Source organism: Panthera tigris, chromosome D3 (assembly GCF_018350195.1).
Source record: "Panthera tigris isolate Pti1 chromosome D3, P.tigris_Pti1_mat1.1, whole genome shotgun sequence".
Lineage (NCBI taxonomy): Eukaryota > Metazoa > Chordata > Mammalia > Carnivora > Felidae > Panthera > Panthera tigris.
In genome coordinates this window covers 13,696,312-13,721,690 of record NC_056671.1, presented here as the reverse complement: position 1 = coordinate 13,721,690, position 25,379 = coordinate 13,696,312, and the positions used below count along the sequence as shown (strand labels likewise).

At 52.3% G+C, this 25,379-nt stretch overlaps 1 protein-coding gene across 3 annotated transcripts in view; it reads left to right on the top strand.

Moving 5' to 3' along the window:
• FBXO21 (F-box protein 21) overlaps nt 1–5,790 on the top strand; it is a 47,011-nt gene extending 41,221 nt beyond the window's left edge. For all 3 annotated transcript variants that reach the window (XM_042961500.1, XM_042961499.1, XM_042961501.1), the window contains exon 12: nt 3,548–5,790. In XM_042961500.1, the coding sequence (XP_042817434.1) occupies nt 3,548–3,735 (188 nt within the window). In that variant the 3' untranslated portion in view covers nt 3,736–5,790. The remainder of the gene's footprint in view (nt 1–3,547) is intronic.
• The last annotated feature ends 19,589 nt before the right edge of the window (nt 5,791–25,379 follow it).

Below are 25,379 nucleotides of genomic sequence, written 5' to 3'. Positions count from 1 at the left end.
CTCTTTCAGAAATAAGCAGACATTTCTGTCAAAAACGTCAAGGGAATTGGGAAAGACTTCTTAAGATTTCCCTGGGACTTTTGGGGCACCTGTGCTGTCCGTGCCTCTCTTTGGGCCCACACACAGGATTCTGTGCAGCCGCTGTGGGGTCACGTCTTCTCCCAGATCCATGACCATAACCTGGCCTTGACCTTCCTGTCCTCTTCCCAACCCTTAGAAGCTGCTACTTAATACCCAGAAAAAGGAAGGGGGAAAAAAGGGTGAAACGGTGCTAAAACATACACCTGAATTGCCAGGGCAGTTGCAGTTGCCATTTTGGTCTAGTCCGTCCTTTGTGGTGGGGACTGTCGTGTGCGTCTGTTGCTCGGCGGCCCTGCCCTCCTCCCACCTGATGCCAGTGGCGGCCCCCGGTTGTGACAACCAGACCCGTCCTCACATCCTGCCGATTGTCCTGCAAGGGGCAGAACAGCCCCAGTTGAGAACCACCGCTCTCCACAAACTGGCAATAGAGCAGTTGTTCTGAATGACCCACTTGAATTCTTGTTATTTTCAACATTTCCATCGTGCCTACCAGTGACAGGTGACTGTGGTCCCTTCAGAGCAAAACAGCTTTTTTGCCTCTCGGTGGTATCCCCAGAGTCCAGACCCTCCCCCTAATACTTGTGCGTTCCTCGGCAAGAAAACCCGAGGCCCCTCGGCAACTGCCCTGGGTAAAGCACCTTGGCCGTGGCTGGGTAAAGCACCCAGAGGCCTGGCCAGGGAAGATGGCAGCAGGCACAGTTGCAGGAAGGGGCATTTTCTCAGCCAGTGGCATTTGTAAACATCTGAGGGTTTTTGTTTTTGTTTTGTTTTTATTTTTTTTTAACGTTTTATTTATTTTTAAGACAGAGAGAGATAGAGCATGAGCGGGGGAGGATCAGACAGAGGGAGACACAGAATCTGAAACAGGCTCCAGGCTCTGAGCTGTCAGCACAGAGCCCGACGCGGGGCTTGAACTCACGGACTGCGAGATCATGACCTGAGCTGAAGTCGGACGCTTAACCGACTGAGCCACCCAGGTGCCCCCTGAGGGGTTTTTTACACTTGTTTTTTCTAGTTGCAGCTCTAGAAACCTATAAAACCAGGCACCTGGGTGGCTCAGTCGGTGAAGCGCCTGACCCTTGATCTCAGCTCAGATCTTAATCTCAGGGTTGTAAGTTCAAGCCCTGCGTCGGGCTGTGCCCTGAGCATGGAGCCTAGTTATAAAAATATATAAGTAAGTAAATATTAACAAGAAAGAAGAAACCTGTAAAACCTAAAGAAGGAAATAAAGTTCTCTGTAGAGGTCTAGTGTAACAGCAGCTATCCGTGTTCACAGACTGGTCAGTCTCCCTTCTGGAAAACCTCGGGCCCCTGCATCCACGGGCGCCGTCAGCCAGAGCCTGCGCTGCCCTCCTGGGGCCCCAGCGGGCCCTCCAGCCAGTCCTCGCTCCTCCATCCATGAGCCCCTGCCCCCCACCCCCACCCCCCGTCGTGTGTCTCCTACTCTGACGCCCTCAGCTCTGGAGCTGGACTGTCTGGGTTTGAGTCCCAATACGTCCGGGGCCAGGTCTTGCTGTCTGTGCCACGGGGTACTCGGCTGCAGATCGGAGTTGTGACAGGGGCCCCTTGTGCAACAACGTGTGCGCACTGTCAGCTGGGGCCTGGCTGGCCGTCGTAGTGCCTGGCACACTTCCTGGCTGGGAGTGCCCACGTGAAAAAGAGAGATGCGCGGTGTGCCGTGGACAGAGCGGCCCTGCCGTGTAGCCTCCGGGCTCCTTCGGTGCAGTGTGGAGTTCCCCTCCCCCTTGCGTCGCAGGATGTGGGAAACAGGTCACTTGTTTCCCGGCTGCCTGTCCTGTGCAGGATTAATGTGCCGTGATGGCCACGGTGAGCTGCAGTGGACCATTGGACCGCTCTTGCGCCCTCGCTAAGTAAGGTTAGGGTCACCTCACGGTGTTCACCCTTGCATACGGATTGTATGTGTTTTCCTCGGCAGCACTGAGTCTCAGACTGGTGCCCCCGAGTATGTCCTTCTAACGCAGTCTGAAGAAACACAGCCGCTGTTAGCCCAAAATTTCTTTAAATCCCTTCCTGTTTTGTTAAAAAAAAAAAAAAAGTTCCGGATTGAATCACACAATTCCTTCCCCTTCCCAACATCAGTTAAAGCCAGCGCTTCCAAATGATGCTCCGGTGGAGGCTGGAGACGCTGGGGATGCAGGGCCTCTGGGTGGAGGGCGCTGAATGTCCTGAATTTGCATTTCAGGATGTTTAACCAAGCTGTTTTAGGGACAGTTGGCTGCACTGTTTGTGTTAGGCCCTGGGCTAGGCTTGCACAGAGACTCAGTTGAATTAATTCGAGTGATAGGCTGTGCAGAGTGTGGCTCTCGATCAGAACTGAGACTGCCCTGGTCCCCAGTCCGAGTGGGAATATCTGCCTGGCCCAGCTCCTCTTGGTGCCGGGCCGTGGGGGGCGTGGCTCGGCTTCTCCTGGATGTGGGGGGCTCAAGACACTGTCCTTTCATTAGGCCCTCGGGGGAGCCATTTTTCAAAGTTTTTTAGGGAGAAGCGATATGAAAGGATTTCAGCCTTTTTTATTTTATTTTTTAATGTATTTATTGGGAGAGGGAGAGGGAGAGAGAGAATCCCACGCAGGCTCCGTGCTGTCAGTGCAGAGCCCAGTGCAGGGCTTGAACTCATAAACCGTGAAATCACGAGCTGAGCTGAAATCAAGAGGCACCCAGCCGACAGAGCCACCTAGGTGGCCCTAGGATTTCAGCCTTTTAAATAGCTTGTGCGTGTTGTCTTCTGGTGGTTTTCGTCGTTCTGTTTTGAAGGAGTCTTTCTGTTTCTCTAGTGGCAGAATGGCGAGCAGGGAGAGGAGGTAGTATGGTTTCCTAGGAGACCGCACAAGTAGTGATAACCCACATCCGTACAGGTTGGAGGTGCGAGCCGCTCGTCGACTCCTCCCACGGGTTCCTGACAGCCCAGAGCAGGCTCGCTGCACAAGCACCAGCCGGGATCGGAAGGCACGGGGGGAGGGGGACGTGAAGTGAGGTCTGTGTGGAAGCTCCGGTCAGTAGAGGAGACGGGTGGCAGGTGCCAGACTTGTAGCCACGTGGTGTGGGGGCTTCACAGGGTGAACCTGTGGCAGACATCGGGCAGGCTGGGATGCCCTGGTCCCTTACGCTTGGCTATTTGCACGATCAAGTCAGAGGACCGTGACGCATCTGTAGTTTGCCGGTCCCGAAAGGCTGGACGTTTGCCAGGGCAGACTTCTTGCTCAGAGAATAGGAAACACTCTGTTTAGCGCGGAGCCGGTGGGGCCCATTCCTCCAGCCCCCCACTGTCCCCACCGCCCCCGCTGTCTTGGTCCTGTTACCTCCTTCAGATCCCATAAACAGGCCTCTCCTTCTCCACCTCAATCCTGCTGTGCGAAAGGGGGCGAGAGATAGGACGCTCTCTGGATAAAAGATGCTACAGAAGTGTCCGTGTTAATAGGAATGTCCATGTGCCTCTTTGCCAACAGAAAACCTGGAATATAACGTGGAGCCTCAAGAAATCTCACACCCTGACGTGGGACGCTATTTCTCAGAGTTTACCGGCACTCACTACATCCCGAACGCGGAGCTAGAAATCCGGTACCCAGAGGACCTGGAGTCTGTGTATGAAACGGTGCAGAATATTTACAGTGCAAAGAAGGAGGACATAGAGTAGCGTCCCGTAGAGGACACCGAGCCTTTGCCGCTGCCGCTGTCTCCAGGAGAACAGGATTCCGGAAGAAGACGTCTCCACGGATCCCTCTGGATTCACACCGCCAGGAAAGCACTTAACCAGTAGCGTGGTTGCCTCCCACCGAGTTTAGACAACGTGTGCTCTCCTCCAGCTGCAAAGACAATGTCGCTCTCCGCCTACACTAGTGAATTCATTTGACGGCACTGTGTTCAGTGGCATGGCTTGTGCGCTTGTCCTGTGGTGACAGTTCGTGACACTCTGTCTTCATGAGGCCTCACAGTCGACACTCGTAGAATCATCCTTCCCGCCCACTTCCCGTTACGTCTGTCTACACTCGTCTCCGACCGTTTCGTTTGCCGGACGGATGGGGTTCCATGTTTGCACCGGTTCCCTTCTGGTTTCGCCGTGGAGCACGCGCGGCCCGGAGCCGGGACCGCTTGTCTTTTCGCCCTGCGTGTAGTTGCTTCTTCAGAGGCGAGGCTGCGAGCGACGGCAGCAGCATCCGAGCGGCGGGGACGCGAACACGCGGATTGGTCATCAGAACCGTTCGGCTTTATTTGTTCCAATACGTGAAACAGATTTCAGCCGCTTTATCTCTTCCTTTATTTGAAGCGGGAGCACGGCAGAGCGTTGCCCGCCACGTTCCTCCCAGGTCCGTGCTCCTGTCTGCGAATCCCCAGTTTTCTGTTTCCTTACGTGAAATCTTGTGAGAAAGTGCACCGTAATGGCCTTTATGGATGGATTTTCCCACATTCGTCTACTCTCCTTCCCTTTGAAATAACTGCTTTTTTCTTTCCTTTAATTTTAAAAATTATTCCGGTATCATAAATAGATCTTAAGTCAGTGATGGGTTCTCTTTATAGTAGGAAGTACAATCTGGTGTTAGAATGTTCACTTTTAGAAACCACACGCCGTGGTCTCCAAAGACCTAAAGGAGGTTTCACTTTTGTAATCAGAAAAAAAGAAATAATGAACCTTACGCATTTTTTAAAGAGGAAAGAGGAGGGTCCGTGTCCCCTGTCATCCCTTAGAATCACTCTTCAACCCTGCCGGCTGTGGCAGGGTGGACGCAGGTAAAACGTCTTTAACCTGAGGAGTGTCGATCCGTGGGGAAGGAGGCGGGAGCGCCCTGCTTTCTCGAGTCCCCGCTGCCTGAAGGTCCCACTGGCTCCCGCCCCCCACCCTTGGTCCCTGAGCTCGGGGGCACCGAGGCCCTCACAGCCCCGAGCGCCCGCCACTCTCGACCTGCCAGTTCTCACGCGAGCTAGCTAATTCGTAGTTAACCAGTAGACGCTACCTTCGGGAGTTAGGACCTAGTTACATTACTCTCTGAGTTGCAAAGAATCCAGTCGCCCTGGTGAGCGAGGCTTCGGGGGCTGTGATCCGACCCCGCCTCGCCGCCCTTCTGTGCATTTGCATGTGGTTCCCCACACCCTGTTTGATGACTGCCTCATTTCCCCCTTTGGAAGCCCTGGGATGACCGAGGTTTGGGGAGGCCACCCGAGACCACTTAGTAGTCACTGACGGCTGGTGAGCAGTTATTAGAAAGAGGCGAGGGTCTGGCCGACCGCTGCCAGCCCCAGCTCGCTGTCGCCAGTCAGATCCAGAGCCTGATGGTTTCGATCGGCCTGGGAAATGTGACCACTCACAGCACCCAGCCCGCCGAGGCCGGGGGTCTTACACTACTCTCGTTTGAAGGTGAGAACTAGTTAGTCCAGAGGTAATTACTAAGAAACTAACCAGATGCATTACTAAGAAACTGTGGAGCATGCTGAGTTATAATTGTTGGTTTTCTGGTTTGATTTCCTTTTTCCTTAGAGTAACATCAAAGCCAAGAAGGATGGTTTTACCTTTACTGACCCAATGTAAATATGTATCTAGACCGTTTTTAAATGTGTTCCTTCATGAATGCTTCATTTGGCTCCAGGAAGCCTGTGTCACCTGTGTAAGTTGGTATTTGGGCACTTTATATTTTTCTAAAAACGTGTTTTGGATCTCCTGTACTCTAATAAATCATAAGTTTCTTTTTAAAATTTTTTCCAAAAGTTTTCTCCATTTTAAGAAGTCCTGTTATAACAAAGTAGGACTTTCACAATGTTAAAATACTAACTATTTGGATAGAGTGACTTCTTTTCTCTTCAAATGAATGCCAAGATTTTTTTGTACAATGATTAATAAATGGAACTTACCCAGAGAATCCACACAAGCGGCCTGCCCGGTCTCGTTTCGGAACAGAAAGCCCAGCCTTGACGGCAACAGAACGTCTCTGGCTTCTCTTCTGATCCAAACATGCAAAACTTGGCTCTACTGAATTTTTCTTAACGTTGGTGAGTGAACAGGGTACTTTGTTCTGCGGGTTCCTTGCCAAACAGCAATTTTAGAAGCTGGCTAGGAGTATTGAGGGCACCTGGTTACAATGCGAACATTGCAGCTTTTTGCTGCTGTTAGAGTACGTGTACAAAAGGAGAAGGGCAGGTGCCCGGTGCGTGGTTAACGAGGTGATAGCTGCATGACGTTCCACGTGTCCGCAACGCCTTGCCGAGCACGCACTGTCCGCGATGCCCCCGCGTGCCGTGCCGTGCGGAGCGCAGCGGTCAGGGGCCACACGGTCACCGGTTTCCTGCACCGCGGTGGTCCCAGACCTTTGACGTCCTGTTGTGCGTTGTGACTTCATGAGAGGACAGTGTACTGTGCTGTGTCTTCCCTGCTTAGACCCTAGAACTTTCCTCTGCCACACGGACGGACACACACACACAGCATCCCCGAGGTCCAGGGTTTGCAGGCGCGCTTTGGGAAACACTGTGTGTGTCCAAAACTAGTCCACCGTATCCTCAGGCTAGTGTGGCCAGGCGTGTCTGTCTGTCTCTCTCTCTCTCTCTCTCTCTCTCTCTCTCTCTCTCTCCCCCTCTCCCTCCCTCTCTCCCTCTCTCCCTCTCTCTCCCTCTCTCTCCCTCTCCCTCCCTCTCCCTCTCTCTCCCTCTCTCTCTCTCTCTCTCTCTCTCTCTCTCTCTCTCGTTTGAAAACTTTGGTCTAATCCGATTTTGAAAGGCTGGCTTCACGTTGCCTCCACCTGGACCTCATGGTAGCTTCTCCATCATAAGTGAATTTCCACCGAGAGTTGTTTTTCGCCGAAACCAGCATTCGTACTGTTGCTAAATTGGTTTTGCGTTTTACAATACCTACTTAAGGACTTGTTCTCATTTTAAAATGTCTCTTTCTTAACACATGAAATGGAGTCAAACGCTCACGTTCTAGGCTCTCTTCTACCACTAGAAGGGAAAATAACTTGTTTTCCTTTCTCCATATTCCAAGTACATAAAACTGGATTACCAGCAGCTTTTTAATTTGACAAGTAACCTGTGGCCATAACAATCCAGATGTAGCTCTTTATGTGTTTCTGTCTGTGTTCTGGAGGAAAGGAGTGAATGTTCACCCAGACGAAATGCAGAATCTGGCCCTGTGACCGTTTATTTCTGGAGACGTCGATGGTTGTGGTGCATGTGTTATTTTGTATCGCAAGCTTACTTTGAGCCAGCACTGGCCTCACCTATATTCTTCACGGTAACCCTCTAAGGCAGGGCCGGGCGGTGGATTATTGTTGCGGGCCACGTAAGGTCACGTGTTCTTTGTTTTCAAAAACGTAGACGACCTTCTCAGCTCGAGGGCTGTAAAGAAAACGGGCTCTGGGCTGGTCTGGCCCGTGGGCCACCGTCTGCCGAGCTCAGCCAAGGTGCGGGCCCCGCCAGCGTCCCACCGAGCAGACCAGACGGGGAGCCGGAGCGCACTGCGCGCAGGTGGGACAGCGGGCGGGGGACCCGGGGACCCGACCTCCGAGCGCCAGCTCTTGACTACCACACTACCGCCAACTTTAGCAACTACCTCGCACTGGTTTTATCCTTTGCAGCCACTTTAACTTCTAAACGTTTCAGTTCTGAACACTTAGAGTCTTGAGAGGAAAGGACATTCCTTCGGTGAATAAAATTCTGTGCAATTATAGAATAAATGTATTATGGCCATTTAGCGATGATTGTATTAGGGTAATGCTAGTTCTGTAATAAATAGACCCAAAAATATACCGTGGCTCGAACACAATAGACCTTTCTTGCTCACCTAACACCGGGCAGGGGGATGGGGTGGGCAGGGGGCTCCGCTGTCTGCTTCGGTGTGCGGCTTCTGAGAGCGCCGGGGGGCTGTCATCCACCTGCCCCAAAGGGCAGTGAGCACAGAGGGACACATCTGGGGGGGGGGGGCTCCATGCGGAGAAGCTGGGGTGGCCCTTGGTGGCACTGCCTCTCACGTTCCACCGGGGGGGGGGGGGGCTGGGAATGAAGACCTGGACACCGATGTGGCCTCCCCACTCTGGGTGTGCTCCCCACGGCAGGACGTGCCTCCTCCCCGGGGAGACAGCCTCTGTGAGGTCAGACTTACGGGTGGCAGATACCGCTCGGTCCGGAAACTATTGCTTTGCTCTGGCCGCAGCAGCACAGCCACCGCGGGTGGGAGTTTAACTCCTCCGTCTACAGCAGATGGCCACGGGGGGGAAAGAGAGGAGGCCTCAGGACAAGCCACGTGTGTCACTTCTGCCTCAGGAGCCACACAGGTCGCGGACCCACCCGCAGCCTAACTCCGAAGGGAACGGCCTCCCGTGCACCCGTGGAAAGGGAAAGGCTTGGGGGCCCTGCCTCACCTGTGCCGCTCACCCCAAACCTCTCCTACCCACTTCCTGTGTCCTGCCAGAGTCAGTCCGCCGTGGCTCCTTGGGGACCAGCTCCCTGAACTAGAAGTTTTGACACACCCCTCCCCCCGGTCCCCGTTCAGTGGGGATGCAGGGGCCAGACAGCTGCAGTACAGACTGCCACCTGGAAGAAGAGAGAGACGCACAGAAGCCACCGTGCTGCCAGTGAAGAGATACTCTGCTGGGCAGGTGGGCAGGTACCATGAAGCCGCCGTGCCCCCCACAGTGGGGGGAGGGGGTGGGGAGAGGGGTTGCTGCCGCCCCTCCTGCCCTCTGAGCCCAGTCCTCCCTGGTCACACCACTAGTGGGGGGAGGGGGCGCATCTTCCCTGGGAGCTGGGCAACTTGACCGAGTGCTTCCCGCCTGGTGCAGGTCTGGGGTCAGCCCCGGACGTCTTTCATTTTCCCGGCTCGTGATTCCTCTGGGAACGATTCCCTCGAACCCTTAGCAGACTACTCCCCTATCTGTGCCCGTGATCATAGTTCTTTGCCAGAACTTGCCAGCCTGTTCTGTTTTCTTGCCCGTGCCTATCTCTGCCCCCACCCCCTGGCTTAACGGCGGCCACTTGAGTCTGATATTAGCCACACTGGGTCAAGGTGTTTAACGAGCCTGCATGGCTCAAAGTGACCCTCCTCCTCCTCTCGTGCTGGGGGTCGCACAGAAGCAGTTCCCTTTTGGAACCTAGGAAGCCCGGGATTTCTGACCCCTGGTTCTCGCGTTTTCTGCTGAGCATCTTCCTCGTGTTGACCTTGCTGTAAGCGGCAAAGGGCAGTGGGCACACGCTATATTCTCTCTTCGGCTGCTTCCCCTAGACCAGATGCAGCACCCCAGTGGCTCCAAACGCTGCAAACGGTAAGCAAAGCCCCAAAAGCGGCCCTCGCGCCTCCCAGCCTCCTGCAAGGTGTTCCTTGCCACCTCACTGCCAGGCTGCCGCCGTGCGATTTAGGGTTTTTTTCACAGCGGATTCCCCTTTCAAGCGTTTTAGTTTTGTGGGTGACGGGGGTGCAGGGGAGGGTGGGGGTTTTTTTAAGTTTAAAGTTAGGCTAATGTTCCCATAGGAAATTCTTCCCCATTTGGCTGTGCAAAAAAAAAAAAAAAAAAAGGATAATGATGGCAAGTTCTCTGGGGTTTGGAAAGACCTAAAGGCAAATCGTTCAGTGAACTTAGGAAAGGAAGTTGACAGAAAAAAAGGAAAGAAATTTGGGAGAGAACCAGCGGGCAGCATGCATTCTAGAATCCTCCAGGGGCCAGAATTCCTAACTGCTTCCCTTAGAATGACAGATCTTAACGGAAACTTTCGTAGTCCAGCCGCAGAAGTTGGAGCACTCTGAATGAAAGCTCGTTGTTTTGTGTGTGTGATTTCCTTGTCTCCAAAACCTGGTCCTCCCCCCAGGTTTTGGAATTCTCTAATACCACACCACTTAAACTATATGGTGATGTCCTCCCTCAGTCATGGCCCCAGGACAGAACATTGACTTCCCTCCTTCCTGCTAGGTTCTTTGGCTGGTCTCATTAAATTGACACAAGACAGATGAACAGGAGAAAAAAATAGTAGTAAATGTAATTTCTTGCAGGAGCCCCTAGAAATAAGACACTCAGAGGAGTGCCCACGGCACGCAGCATTTGTGCCTTCTAGACAACCAGCACATCTGTGAAGAATCGAGGCCAAGGGGTTTGGGCGTGGGGCCGCAAATTAGTGGAGAAGCAGCCAGGGTGGTTTCCACAGCCTTCTCGGCCCCGAGTTCCCACTGGTGATAAGGACGCCTCTCTTTCTCCTGGCACGGGGCGGGAGTACCGTGCGCGAGGGAGAAGGATTTCCTGCTCTCAAGGGGACAAAGGAGGGTCAAAGTGCCCACCTTGCCCTGGCTGCACTTCAGTTCAAAATAATCAATAAGCCACAGTGACGTTTTTGGGGGCGGCCTGCCCTGAACCCCACCTGCTGTTCCCATGCAGAGGACTTGGCCCACAGGCTCTCCTACATCCCTCCCTGTACCCCCTTCCCCGGCTCTGCTCAGCCTTTTTTCCAGTATTGCCTCCCCACCCATCCCACGAACCTCAGACGAGTTTTTCCTCGTCACCTCCCCCATGAAATTGTTTTGCTGTCTCTTTTTTTAGGTGACTTTAGGTGAAATTCACATGACATAAAGTGAACCATTTTATTTTTTTTTAATGTTTATTTTTGAGAAAGAGAGAGAGTCCGAGTGGGGGAGGGGCAGAGAGAGAGGGAGACGCAGAATCCGAAGCAGGCTCCAGGCTCTGAGCTGTCAGCAGAGAGCCCGACATGGGGCTGGAACTCACAAACAGATCACGACCTGAGCTGAAATGGGATGCATAACCAACTGAGCCACGCGGGCGCCCCTGAAGTGAATCATTTAAAAATGCACAGCTCAGTGGCAGTTAGTACCTTCACAAAGTTGTGCGACCGCTGCCTCTGTGTAGATGAAAACACTCTCGCCACCTCAAAGTAAAGCCCTGTACCCCATTAAGCGACCACTCCCCATTCCTCCCTCCCCCCAGCGCCCCATCTACTTCCTGCTCTATGGATTTGCCTGTTCCAAACAGTTCATGAGGATGGGATCATGCAGTACGTGATCTTTGGCGACTGGCTTCTTTCATTTAGCAACGTTTTCACAGGCCGTCCACTCCGTAGCATGAATCAGTGTTCCAGTCCTAAGGCCGAATGATATTCCGTTGTGTGGACGCACCACATTTTGTTTATCCATTCAGCTATTAATGGACCTTTGGGTTGTTTCCACTTTTGGACTCTTGGGAAGAGACCTGCCATGAGCCCTGAATGCGATGTTTAGTCTGCTTATGCACCATATGGACACCTGTGCTTTAAAATTTTTTAACGTTTATTTATTTTTGAGACAGAGAGAGACAGAGCATGAACGGGGGAGGGGCAGAGAGAGAGGGAGACACAGAATCGGAAGCAGGCTCCAGGCTCTGAGCCATCAGCCCAGAGCCCGACGCGGGGCTCGAACTCCCAGATCGTGAGATCATGACCTGAGCTGAAGTCGGACGCTTAACCGACTGAGCCACCCAGGCGCCCCTGGACACCTGTGCTTTATACGTCCGGAGAGTAACGGCTTTTCATCCTCCCCAACAACCATTTGCCCTTCGGGGACAGTGTCGCCCCACTGTCGTCCCTCTCTGGGAGGTGGCACTGGGAAGAGCCTCTGTCTCCGTCTTCTAGCTGGTCCACCCCTGGTGTCTTGAGTGTCTTCATGGCACCCACCTTTGTGCCAGGAGCTCTGCCCGGAGAAGTGCCGTTTCTGTCACCTGCAACTGCTAACCCGTATATTCTAAAGAACTTTTGGGATCCCTGTTACCCGGTCTTTGCCCTGACTTGCCTCTTCTAAAAATGGGATGAAAACGGGGCGCGTGGCTGGCTCAGTCAGTGGTACATCAGACTCTGGATCCCAGGGCTGTGAGTTCAAGCCCTACCTTGGGCGTGGAGCCTACTTAAAAAAAAAAAATGAGATGAAAGAAAGTGCAGTTGTAAGACTTTCTGGGTAATGGCTACCTTTGTATGAAACTACTCCCAGGAGATTAGGAAATTTGAAAGCTAAAGGCCTCTGCTAGACCATTGTTCCTGACATTTTACAAAGAGAAATAATGAGGCCCGTGGAGGGTATAGGTGCCTTCGTCTGGCTGGTGGCTCAGATCAGGTACTCAAGCCTGAGCCTTTGGACTTGACTGCGGAGGAGTTTCTATTGCCCCCAAATTGCTTCCTCTGAGGGTTTTCTTGTCCTGCAGGGACACTTGCTAATAACATCATCCCTTACTATTTGGCATTCAAAACCTTGTTAAATTTCTCCCTTGCTAACTGCCGTGGCAACCTCCCTGCCAGCTTCCGCAGTCTCTTATTTCCCTCACACTCACTGTGACAGAGGATGAGAAAGCATTATTTATCCCTTATTGTCTGGGAAATTTGTCCTCTTGAAGTTTGGGGAAATCTTATTCAAAACCTGCAAAGACTTTTTTAAATTTTTTAAATGTTCACTTATTTCTGAAAGAGAGAGAGATAGAAAGATAGAGCGTGAGCAGGGGAGGGGCAGAGAGAGAGGGAGACACAGAATCCAAAGCAGGCTCCAGGCTCTGGGCTGTCAGAGCCTGACGTGGGGCTCGAACCCACAGACCGCGAGATCATGACCTGAGCCAAAGTCGGACGCCTAACTGACTGAGCCACCCAGGTGCCCCAAAACCTGCGAAGGCTTTTTATAGGCAGTTGCTTTTTTCCCCTCTGGCTTTATGGAAGTGTAATTGATCTCTGGAACTTAACTCATCTTGTGTAACCGTAACCTAAAATATGATTTCTCCTCAAGCAGGGGTCGCCGACTTCTCCTGGAAAGGGCCAGAGAGTAAGTATTTTTGGCTGAAATTTCAGGCCACACGATTACTCAGGCCTGCCCTTGTACCAGGAAAACAGCCATAGGCAATAGGTCAATGAGTGAGTGTGGCTTTGTGCCAATAAAACTTTATTGACAAAAACAGGCATGGGCTGGGGAAGGCCCACAGGCTGTAGGTTACTGACCCTACTGTACAATCCACTTGACTATTTTCTTTAAACGGAAGTCTAAGCAGAAGCAACATCAAAAAGTTTAAAGAGGGTCAGGGCACCTGGCTGGCTTAGTCAGAAGCATGCAACTCTTGATATTGGGGTAGTGAGTTCGAGCCCCATGTTGGGTATAGAGATTACTAAAAAATAAATAAACTTTTTTAAAAAGTTGAAAAGGGTAGGGGCGCCTGGGTGGCTCAGTCGGTTGAGCATCCGACTTTGGCTCAGGTCACGATCTCGCGGTCCGTGAGTTCGAGCCCCGCGTCGGGCTCTGGGCTGATGGCTCAGAGCCTGGAGCCTGCTTCCGATTCTGTGTCTCCCTCTCTCTCTGCCCCTCCCCTGTTCATGCTCTGTCTCTCTCTGTCTCAAAAATAAATAAATGTTAAAAAAAAAAAATTTTTTTTAAATAAATAAATAAATAAATAAGTTGAAAAGGGTAATAGAAACCCACATACCCTGCACCAAGTTTCAACATTTACTATATTTTCTTTATTTCCCTTCTCTCTATACGTTTTCCCCCCTGACCCATGTGAAAGTGTCTCAGACAACCTGAGACTTCTCCCTAAATTCTTTGGTGTCTCTCTCCTAAGAACGAGGATGCTTTGCTCCCCAACCACAGTGCCGTGCATACGTAAGAAAGTTGCATCCTCAGTATAATGAGACTGGGTGTTGAGGACCAACCAGTGTTCCCACAGAATCTTACACCACTTGTGATTTCTCTGGAGCACCCTGGGGAGCACCTGGCCCCGTGGGTAGAAGTTGTTCAAGAGAAGCTGTTGAAAATCACTCACCAGGAAGTCTGTTTGCCCGAGGTGAGCCTGTGGCGTCCTGACAACAAGAGACCTGTGGTTTCAGGTAAGCTTCGGCTCTGAGATGTTCCTTGACGAGGGGCATAAAATTCAGCAGAAACAGGGTTGGTTTTTTTTTAAAGCGTTTGCTAATTTAGCAGAGATATGTGGTCCCCCCCTTCTGCCCACAAAGGGATGGGTTGCTTACATTTTCCAGTCAAGGCTTAGCAGGAGCCCCCACATTTAGCACTGTCTGCCCAGAAGCTCTGCAGAACTCAAGGTAGCAGAGTTCTCTCATAAAGGCCCATACGCAACCTTGCGACTTTCTTCCTTAATTAGGTACCCTGAAGACCCTAATTCCATTGACTGCATTGGCTCTAAGAACAATGATTTGGGCCCAGGTATAAGAAAATAACCCATCTAGGGGCACCTGGGTGGCTCAGTCAGTTAAGCGTCCAGCTTCCGCTCAGGTCACGATCGCACAGTTTGTGAGTTCGAGCCCCACGTCGGGCTCTGTGCTGACAGCTCGGAGCCTGGAGCCTGCTTCGAATTCTGTGTCTCCCTCTCTCTCTGCCCCTCACCTGCTCACTCTCTCTTTCTCTCTTTCTTAAAAACAAATAGTTTTATTTTAAGTTAGGGCATTGGGAGGGTGGCGCCTGGATGGCTCAGTTAAGCATCAGACTCTTGATTTCAGCTCAGGTCATGATCTCAAGGTTTGTGAGATCGAACCCCGTGTCAGGCTCTGTGCTGACAGCTCAGAGCCTGGAGCCTGCTTCGGATTCTGTTTGTCCCTGTCTCTGCCCCTTCCTTGCTCACGCTCGCTCTCTCTCTCTCTCTCTCTCTCTCTCTCTTTCTCTCTCTCTCTCAAAAATCCATAAACGTTAAAAAAAATTTTTTTTTAAGAAAATAACCCATCCAAACTCAACCTAAGAAGACCCTAATTCCATTGACTGCATTGGCTCTAAGAATAATGATTTGGGCTGAGGTATAAGAAAATAATCCATCCAAGGTCGGTCTGGGGGCTGTGCTTTATTTCTGGGTCTGGTTCTCAGCAATTCAATTTGCAGACACAGAGAACCTAATGGCCTCTCTTCTTCTGAGCCTGCCCATCGTGTGAATGAGCCAGTGATGTGCTGATGCATCGAAACGTTCGCATTCTTGCCTCTTACCCCTCCTGGGCCTTAAGCATCTACCCTTCTTGGCCCAGGCTGGATGCTTGGCCGTGGGTAGGGCACCACCAACAGCCGTTTCCAGTTACATCTTCTACGAGCCCCTGTCTTCAAATGCTTACTTAACCCAACGCCCTCCACTTCTCCCCTCCCAGGCTGGGTGGGAGGGGGGGTTGTTTTTCTGAGCCCTGGATGACAGAGATGTTCTTCTACAAATGCAGACTTGAAAGCATTCATCTGGAGAGGTCCAGCCCGGAGTCTTGTCAGGACTGGAGATACCACGGGCTGGGGCTCATCCAAGTCCCTTGGTCAAAGCGGATACTGTTCCCGAAACCTCCAGTTTTGCACGCTTGCAACCGGCTTCTCCGTTAGTGCTTGGCGTGGGCGGCTGGGCACAGGGCCGCCGTTCTCCTCCATTTCCGCCAGTCTGTTCATCTGCCTTTAGGGCCTGGACCTCATGATGTGGAAGACACAGTCAGCAGAGGTTTAGAACCAAATGGGACTCTCCTCTCACACCCGGAATAACCTGGTTCAGTGTGGGGGTGATTTAGACTCACAGTGGCCCGAGTTGTGTGCTGCCTTGGCTGTTTAGACCACACGTGGCTCTGAGAAGCAGGGGCTCATTCACCCCAGTCTGGCTGGCATGTTTCATGCCATTGGGCCGTGAAGCCGACTTCCCTTCTGCTGGGGCAGCAGGGGCGGGGCGAGACCTCAGTGGGATGTAAAACCGTGAGCTCCCAATGTCAGCATTCACACTTATTCCCATCTGTATCCACAGCGGCTGACACTGTGGCAGGCAAATGCTTCTAGAACATTAACTGAAGTCCCTTTACCTTCCCACAACAGATACTCTGCCCCAAAAGCACAAACATCCCATACTGTCCAAGCTCACACTCCTCGGAGCCTTAATTCTGTGCCAGAATAGAGTAGAACAAGGCAACCTCTTGTATAAAAGTACCTACAGGTGTCTGTGAAATTGTGACAAAATGTCAGAGAGTGTAGTTCGGGTGAGTTAGTTGAAGTCCCAGGGGTAGACTCAGGGCATGCCTTATGACCTGTGCCAAAGCTTGACTTTTGTGCACATCATCGTTTTGCTTTTCCAGGTGGGGATTAGAAGCTGCCATCCAAAGGCGTTCAGAGGACCACCTGTTGATCTCTTGGTTTCTCAGGAGGGTAACTCATGCTCTATGTCTATGGGTGTGTTATTTATCGTCGGCTAAGATTCCCTCTACGTGTGTCAGGCCTTCCACCTTCCTTTGCTTGTAGTTTTCCACTGCAATTGTTGGGGCGTTGTTTACCATCCAGCCTGGTTTCAGCCTCCTCTGGGGACTGGGGGTGGACGTACCCCTGCACAACAGAAGGGCTGATTCCGGGTCTCAGGGGCTCAGGTTGTGACATGTGGAGCCGCCATCCCCAGGTAAGCCACAGAGCAGGGAGGCAGAGGTCTCCTAGCAGTGTTGTGCATGTGGTCATAGAGACAAACAGATGGTTCCGTGGTGAGGGCAGGCCAGGAGATCTGGGGCACTGGCTTTGTAGTTTCCTCTGGCCGTGATGGACTCTGCTACGTCACTGTCCAGGCAAGGTACATTCGGCATGAGTCACCCCCATCAGGCAGCGGCCCAAAACCATCAGCAGCACTAACCTTACCATCTCATTGGGCTCCTGGCACCCCGCGACCTGGCAAGGGAAGACTGTGCTGAGCAGGGAGCACCCAGAGAGCCAGAAAGGAGCGAGCCACCACGCAAGATGGCCCCAGTGTCCTGCCAGCTGGTCTCACACCCCAGGCTACGCCGTCCCCTCCCGGGAACCCGTGTTCCCATTTGGGAAGGAGAGAGAGGGAGACTGGGAATTTTCCATTTTCCCTCCCTGGGTGACTCAGAAGAACACCAGATCTGTTCCCAGCTTGTTTTTAACTCCTTCTGTCATTTCTCTGGCGGAGCCTCACAGATCGAAGGCCGGGAGGACTTCGTCGGGCCCCACTCCACCCTCTGACCGTAACTTCTCCCCGCGATCTGCTTCCAGATGCCTCTGCGGGGCCACCCGCTTGCCTGGGTGTGCCATCTCTCTGTCCTCATTTCATTAAAAAAATTCTTCTTAATATTCTTATTTATTTTTGAAGGAGAGAGACAGAGTGCGAGCAGAGGAGGGGCAGAGAGAGAGGGAGACGCAGAATCCGAAGCAGGCTCCAGGCTCCCAGCTGCCAGCACAGAGCCCGACAAGTGGCTCGAACCCGGGAACAGTGAGATCATGACCTGAGTCGAAGTCGGACGCTTCACCGACTGAGACACCTGGGGGCCCTCTATCCTCATTTCATTTTAGATGAAGACACTGCCACCCCTTGGTGCCCCAGTGACACATAGGGTTCAGGAGGCCCTACTGCGAGGCTTTGGCCGCTCATTGCTGCGTCTGTTTGCGTGGATTTGGAACACACCTGGGCTGTCAGCACAGAACCCGACGTGGGGCTCGAACCCGCAAACTGTGAGATCATGACCTGAGCCAAAGTCGGACGCTCAACCCACGGAGCCACCCTGAAAAAATCCTTTGAGAAGGAAAAAGGAAGAAGCCATCCATTCCATGAGATGCCCCTACACCTTTCCAGACACATAGACTCGAGTGATGGGTCATGTCTATTGTTTTCTCCTTTTGCGCGTGTCATCTTCCCAGAGGGCAGGCAGTCCTCCGAATTGTCAATAATGACGGGTAGCACGGCAAGGCCCAGACTGACAAATGTCTTCTGTAAAGGAAGGGCCGGATAGTAAATAATACAGGCTTTGCAGGCGTGGTGGTCTCTGTTGCAACTGCTCAGCTCTGCTGTGGTACGAGGGAAACAGCCAGAGACCTAAACAAACAGGCATGGCCGTGTTCCAATAAAACTTTCTTTGCAAAACCGGGGGTCAGCCATGCTTTGTCGACACCTGCAATAATGCATGCTTAGTCAGCGGGACCTCCTCTAGTCCCTTCTGTCCCCAGATTATCTTCATGTGCTTAGCACCATGCCAAGGGGGTACGAGGCACTCAGGAGATAGTTGGCGGTTGGTGAAAAGTACATCACATGAAGCCAGGGATCTAGCAGGACCCCAGGGACAGCTTACTCCATCTTGGTTGCCTGTTCCATAGCTAGTTCTCCTTCATTCTTACAAAAAGAACCCAAACTTTGTTCTGGCAGCAATGTACCTAGCTCCCCCAGTTAGATATGAACTAACTACAAGTGGTTAAAGCCAAGTATGGTTAACCCAGTTTGCCAGCGATTGGTCTGGAAGAGGGTGTGGGACTCAGCCTAACACACAATGCATCTGCACAGAGATATTGGTAAGATTTCGCTCCCTGATGAGAGGAGAAGCCTTTCCTTTCTGCCTCTCCTCCCATCCTGATCCGAATACCTATATTTTGAGAGGATGTGATGTCTGGAGCTGCTGCAGCCACATTACAGCCATGAGGGGAGAGCCCAAAGGATTGCAGAAATGCCAGCCCGGGGCCCCAACTTTGCTCAGCTTCTGTACCAACCCTGGAAATGCTCATCTCCAGCTTCTTAATAAGAGAGATAATATCTGCCTGTGATGTTTACACCAAGCAAGTATTCTTTACTTAGAGCCTTAACAGGTCCTAAATAACCGAAATAACGCATCATTCTTATTATGTAAATAAATGCTCATTGGTACAAAGAGAAGGCAGCTTAATATGTTTCCTCCTACTGTGGCTACACAATCTTGAATGTCTCCCTGTTCACTTTCCAACCAAATGTGCAGAATCCCTGAGGAGAAGTTCCCTGTAGATACCAGGGAGACAGGGGCCTGAGGAGCCCCAGCTGGGGAGAGCCATCTGTCTCCTCATGTCAGTCTTAGAGAAGCCCAACTCACGTAATCCTTCTGCGTTTCGATCCAAGAACTAGCTGAACAAAGTATGGCGCGAGCCATGGGGGAGGTGGCAAAACATTCTCCCACAAGAACAGCCAGGGAAGAAAACTCCAGGGCTCTCTTCTGAGGGAACTGGAACAGGCGTGGGAATGTCCACCTCCCCATCGGGACGGCGGCCGCACCCCAAGAGCAGGAGTCCCTAATCTGACAGCCCACATTTGAAAAGTCAGCAGGCGACCTTCAAAGGGACTCTTTCCTCGGACGATGAGCTGGTGGTTACGTCTCCCGGGGTTCTCCGCGGCAGGCACTCGGCCAGGTGGCCACTCACGCCCGTGTCCCTGGCTCCTCAGCCGCCCCTGTGTGCGGCTGGTCTGCTCAGCCCCCCGTCCTGCCCTGGGGCTGGCGCTTCCCACCAGGCCAGCATCTCTGCTCTGCCTTTGCGTTCGCTAGGCATTCCGCGGACAGGAAGGAATCCCACGTCCCTGCAAGCCGAGGCTGGGGGAACAGCGCAGATAAGGTGGCCTCACTGTTTTCGGTCACTAGGCACCGTCACCTCCCTCACCTTCCTGGAGAAAGACCCGGAGACCAGGGGCTTTGGGCGTGGCCACTTGTGGGCAGTACATAAGTATTGCCCTCATAGCCAGCCCTTGATCGTTCATAGTAAATGGGGGGTGCCTGGCTGGCTTAGTCCGTAGAGCACGCGACTTGATCTCACGATCATGAGTTCAAGCCCCGTGATGGGCTTCGAGCTTACTTCAAAACAAAACAAAACAAAACAAAACCACCACCTGGCCTCTCTGGGTACGTTGTGTGGACCTAACACCCTGGGTTTCAAAGTCTGGTCCCTGGACCAGCTACATCAGCATCACCTGGGAACTTGTTAGAAATACAGGCTCTGGGGTGCCTGGCTGGCTCATTCAGAAGAGTGTGCAACTCTTGATCTCAGGGTTGTGAGTTTGAGCCCCACGCTGGGTGTAGAGATTGCTTAAAAATAAAATCTTGAAAAAAAAAGAGAAGAGAAGAGAAAAAAGAAACGAAACACAGGCTCTTGGGCACCAGACCTACTGGATCAGGAACTCTGGGGCTGGAGCCCAAAATCTGTTTGCGAACAAGCCGCCCCCCTAGGGCTTGTGATGCACACTCAAGTTTGGGAACTGCTGAACAGTGAGCTCTTACGCACAAATGGTTTGAAGGCTGGGAACACTCTTCGTCAACTTGCTGTCTTGAAAGCCTTTTGTGAAAGGGGATTCGGGACCTCTGTGTTGTTTTTTTCCAATTAATATTCTATTTCTTACAAACACAAATTCAAAACACAGTTCTTCCCTAAGATTTTGTGTTGAATTTATGAATCCATTTTGTTTATAAAATCGACTGCATTTTACAATCACTTCTTTTAAAAAAAATTTAATTCCCCTTAAATACTTTAAGTGCACTCATGAATTTAATATATTTGATTTCTTAAGCACTTTTCAAAACCTTCCAAGTACTTCATGAATTAAAAAAAATTTTTTTTTTTTAATTTTAGGGAGAGAAATAAAGCACAAGTCGGGGAGAGGGGCAGAGGGAGAGAGAGAGAATCCCAAGCAGGGCTCAATCCCACGACCCCGAGATCATGACCTGAGCTGGAACCAAGAGTCAGATGCTCAACTGACTTAGCCACCCAGATGGCCCTCATGAATTCTTATACATCCACTAAGTTGAACTTTTGAATGTGGCAAATCTCCGTTCTCTTCAACAGTAACATCCTCTCTGCAAACTTACAACTTTCAAATTAAGAATCTGCCTCGATACAATGTGAATGTGCTTCACTCCGCCGAAACGTGCGCTTAAAAGGGGTTACGCAGGTCAGTTTTGTGTTCATGTGTATTTCGCCACATTTAGGAAAGAAGATCTGGCCATACTGACGACTCCGTACATTTAAAATGGGAACCACAAAGCCTTCCTGTTTGAGGATGCCAAATTCTCTTCCATGTGCTAAGCACTGAAAATACAAAATATACGTAGGTTGCTTTCCATTATAAGATAGGATGAAAATAAAGACCAAGAACTATGGCTTTGCTTTAGTCTTTCATCTCCGTACTAAATAGTACAACCCGTCTGGGGAGTTAAAGTCCTAAGAAAAGCGCCGTGCAATCCCAAGCAAGCTGATGCTCCCGGGAAGTACAGAAGTCTGCAAACTGCTCTTTGGCCAGGAGGAAGGAATTGATTTTTCCAGGGACCTCAGCTGAATCTTAATTGTAGTCACTATGCCAATGGAAGATTCCGGGTCCCCTTCACTCTCCATGTGGGGCTGTGGTCTCAAAGCCTAGATTCCCTGGGTCCGATGGCAGACACCCTAATTGACCCCCCCCCCTTGAATCTCCAGCCCCCGTTTTTTCTTCAGAGCTGCCGAACTGTGCCGTCTGCACGGCTTTCCTCCTGCACTGAATTCTTCGCACCTGCCAGGGTCACGACTCCTGCTGAGAACTTTCATCGCACCCTGCTGATGCTGCACCCTGGGGCCCTGATGATTGCGCACCCCAGGCTCCTCCTGGCTCTTACTCCTGTAGATTTCCAGAGAAGGAAGTGCGTGGTGGGAGTCAGGGACAGCAGAGAAGGATGTTCCAGAAAGGAGAACTGACAACCGGTCTTTGGAGAACGAGCCTCCAAGAGAAGGAAAGCTCGAGAGGTGAGGGGAACTCATTCGAGTCTGATAAGTGAAACAGCAGCTGGCCACACGGTTTCGTGGCCCACACCTCGTGAGCAGCCTTCGTCCCTGCTGAGCCCCCCTCTTCCATCGTCTGGTGGTAGCACGGGACTGGTAAGGCTCGAATGCGCAGAGCAAGGGCTCAGTGAGCCGGCCAGCCTGCAGGGGGCTGGGGAAGGGGCTGCTCCCCTCCCCTTGGGTCCTGTCACTCTGCTCTATGCCCGACTCCCTCCTGCCGCCAGCAAGAGGCACTGGCCTTTGCCGTGAATTCTAGCCCGTGCGGTGCTCCATCACAAACATGGAAAAATGTGGGAAACGCCTAGATAGTCTCCAGATGGTGTTTCACCACGCAAAGTGAGCTAGTACGTAACGCCCCAGGGAGGGAGGGGGGTGGTGAGGGGAGGCAGCTGGAGAAGCAGCCTTGCTCCGATCTTCCTGGGCACCTGCTCCTGGCGAGGACATCGGCAGAACCTTCGTGTCCCTCGAGGGAGGTATTTACGCACACAATCGACCGATGCGAGTCGCCCGGGATCGGGGCCCAGGGCTCTAGGGACGTGCGGAGGAAGACGGGAACGTTCCAACCTTGGCGCATCTTGGAGGTCAGTTGGTCTTGCGGGAGGGTGGGGGTGGGGGGTGTCTGCTCTATCCAGGACGCCGAAGAGGGCATCCCCCCTTTCAAAGTCCTCATGCTCCTCTGCAGAGTGGATGCTATTATTATAAACCCATTCTATAGATGGAGAAACTGAGGCTCAGCGAGGGGCACTGAGTTGCCCAAGGTCTCAAGGGAAAAGAAACAGATGGAGGAGAGGGATGGTTCCCTCAGGTTCGGAGAGATGGGGGAGTCCCCCCACCCCACCCCACCCCCACACACTAGACTTGGTTCTGATTCCTCCTCATGCCCTAGGGGGCAACAGCACTTCATAATTGTGTGCTTCTGGCGGCAGAGACCCAGGTTCAAATTCGACTTCTGATGCTAATTGAGCAAGTGTGGGCAAGTCGTTTAACCTGCAGGCCGGGGTCTCTGTTTCCTGTGGGTGAACAGAGAGAACAGTCCCTCCTCCGAAAGCACTTTCTCGTTCACCCCAGGAGCAACACGGGCCCTCAGAGAGCTCCCCTGTGCCACCCCAAGCACGCTGTGTATGTGTGTGCCGTGTTTTGATTCCTGTCGCCTGCACAACAGCCCGTGTCCTGGTTTCACAGATGCAGACACCGAGGCAAAGAGCAGCAAAGTGGCTTCTCGAGATCACCTGACCCGTGAGGGACGGGGTTCGGATTTGAACCCGGGTCCTCCTGCCCGACCAGAACTGCCTCCGACATCCCTCAACGCTCACTTAGCGCCCAGCACCGTACACGACCCACTCCCTGGGTAGCTGCTGGTACTGATGAGGTCTAGTTCCAGGAGGGCTGCATGGAAGTGGAAGCCAGCCTTCCGGATAGAGGAACAGTATTTACAAGGTTCGCCGGGGAGGGAGCAGGTGCCCCAGCTTCCAGATTCTCTGAACATCCTGCATAGAAGAGGCAAGTGCTTAAGCCGATGGCACACTACAAGTTTCTAAGTTATTTATAAAGAGCCTGAAGTCTAGAAACTTCTAACAGGCGGAGGTGTGTTCTCCAGACTAAGAATAGCTGACGGGAGAGGCTTTCTGGTGACATCAGAGCACAGCAGCAGCTTGGGGGCGGGGCCGTGGTTTCCTCCAGCTTTGCAACATCTGCCCAGGAGGGCTCCACCGTCCCTCCAGAGAGGGCCTGACGAAGGGACAGGAAGGGGTCTGGTGATCCCGGGACAAGCGGGGTTTCCATCGGTCTGCGAGTTCCTTTTCTTTTTTTTAAATTTTTAATGTTTATTTATTAGAGAGACAGAGGGAATGAGTGGGGGAGGGGCAGAGAGAGAGAGAGGGAGACACAGAATCCGAAGCAGGCTCTGGGCTCCGAGCTGTCAGCTCAGAGCCCGACACAGGACTTGAACCCACAAACCGTGAGATCATGACCTGAGCCGAAGTCAGACACTTAACCCACTGAGCCACCCAGGCGCCCCAGTCTGCGGGTTCCTAATGTGTCACTTCTCCCCTTCCTCACCGTCCTGCTGTTTGACCACCCTGCTGTTGGAGCAGAAGTCAGCAGGGGAGGGCACAGGCCAGGTCCTGGGATTTGGAACATAGGTGCCATCATCCTGCTCACCCCTGCCTCTCCATCCCTCAGTGGGGGGGCTTCTAACGGGAGCAGACCCCGGTCCCCCACCCCTGCCCACCACACCAGACACTTCTCAATGCACACTGAGTTTGGAACTTGCTCAGAGCGCCAGCAGGGTGACCCCTGACTTTTTCTGAAGTCAAAATAAATTCTGGGGCTAGAGTACAGAGATGAAGTCCTCCCAAGGCTAAATTGTGGTTGCCCCCCCCCCCCCGCCAGGAGCTGTGAGCTCCTAGTGGAGGTTTTGGAGGAGTTGGGAGGGCTAGGGGGAGAGAAAGGAGAAGGGAACAGTTTAAACAAAACTCAAAACACTGTTTCAAATGATGTCTTGCTGTTTTCAGGCTCTGCCCGTTTGAGTTGATTCGTTATCCGCAAAGCTCTGCGCACCATACTTGATGGCCCCTGGGGGATTTTCGAGGATATTGGGGCTGCACGTGACGATTCTGACCTTGCACCCTGGCTCCACACAATCTAGCCCCCAAACCTCAATTTCCCCCTTTCACCGGTGTGGTTCTGCCTTCAAACATTCAGTTGGGGCTACATAAATCATCTTTTTTGTTTAATATGAATTGTTTTAAGTTTATTCATTTATTTTTGAGACACACACACACACACACACACACGACACAAGTGGGGGAGGGACAGAGAGAGACGGAGAGAAAGAATCCCCAGCAGGTTCCCACCATCAGCACAGAGCCAGATGCGGGGCTCAAATTCAAACCGTGAGATCACGACCTGAGCCGAAATCAAGAGTTAGTTATGACACTTAACCGACCGAGCCACCCGGGTGCCCCAACAAATCATCTTTAAAACTCGTGACACCTGACTTTCAGAGAGCCCAAAGCCTTCACCTACACATTTTGCCTTCAAGGAAGGATAAAGGCAGATTTTCTTTCTTTCGTTTCTTTCTTCTTCTTCTTCATTTTTTTTTTAACAAAGGCACACTGAAGCCAGAGAAGAGAAGCTACTTACCCAAGGTCGCACTGACAGCCTCCCCCAGATTACTCACGCTCCCTTTACCAGGATTGTCCCTACCGCCCGAGGACCCACATGTACCCTGAGTGGAAAGACAGGAGGCCACCTGTGGGGCGTCCCTGGTGCCCTGGCCACGCGCCCTCCAGGCTGACATGCCACTGGAGTCTCTGGGACACGGGGTTAATGAGCCACATCTTTCAGCACAGCTGGCGAGCAGCTGGTCCAAGGTCACACTACCAGAACTCACCAAGAGAATACTGATACGTGTGCACCCGTGCTACCAGGTGGCGGAGGAATGCCACCGCCACGTTGACGCGATTTGTGACTCCCCACCCTGGCGGCCTCTTCAAAGCCACCAACCCCGGAGCCCCCACCCCCAGAGTTTCCGATTCCTTGCGCCCAGGACGCAGCCTGCCCCTGTTTGCTTTAGGAGCGCCCCAGGCGAGCCTAACTTGCAGCTTGGGGTGGAGACAGCGTTTCTCAAACTCTCCTGTGTATTGGAATCATCTGGGAGGTTAAACTGCAGCCCTCTCCCACCCCAGCCTGATTTAATTGGGGCCGGGGGTGTGGCCTGGGCATTAGGGTCTTGAAATGTTCCCCCAGGTGATTCAAACGTGTGGCCCGGTTGGAGAACACGGTTCTGGTTCGTTCTGCATCCGGACTCTTGG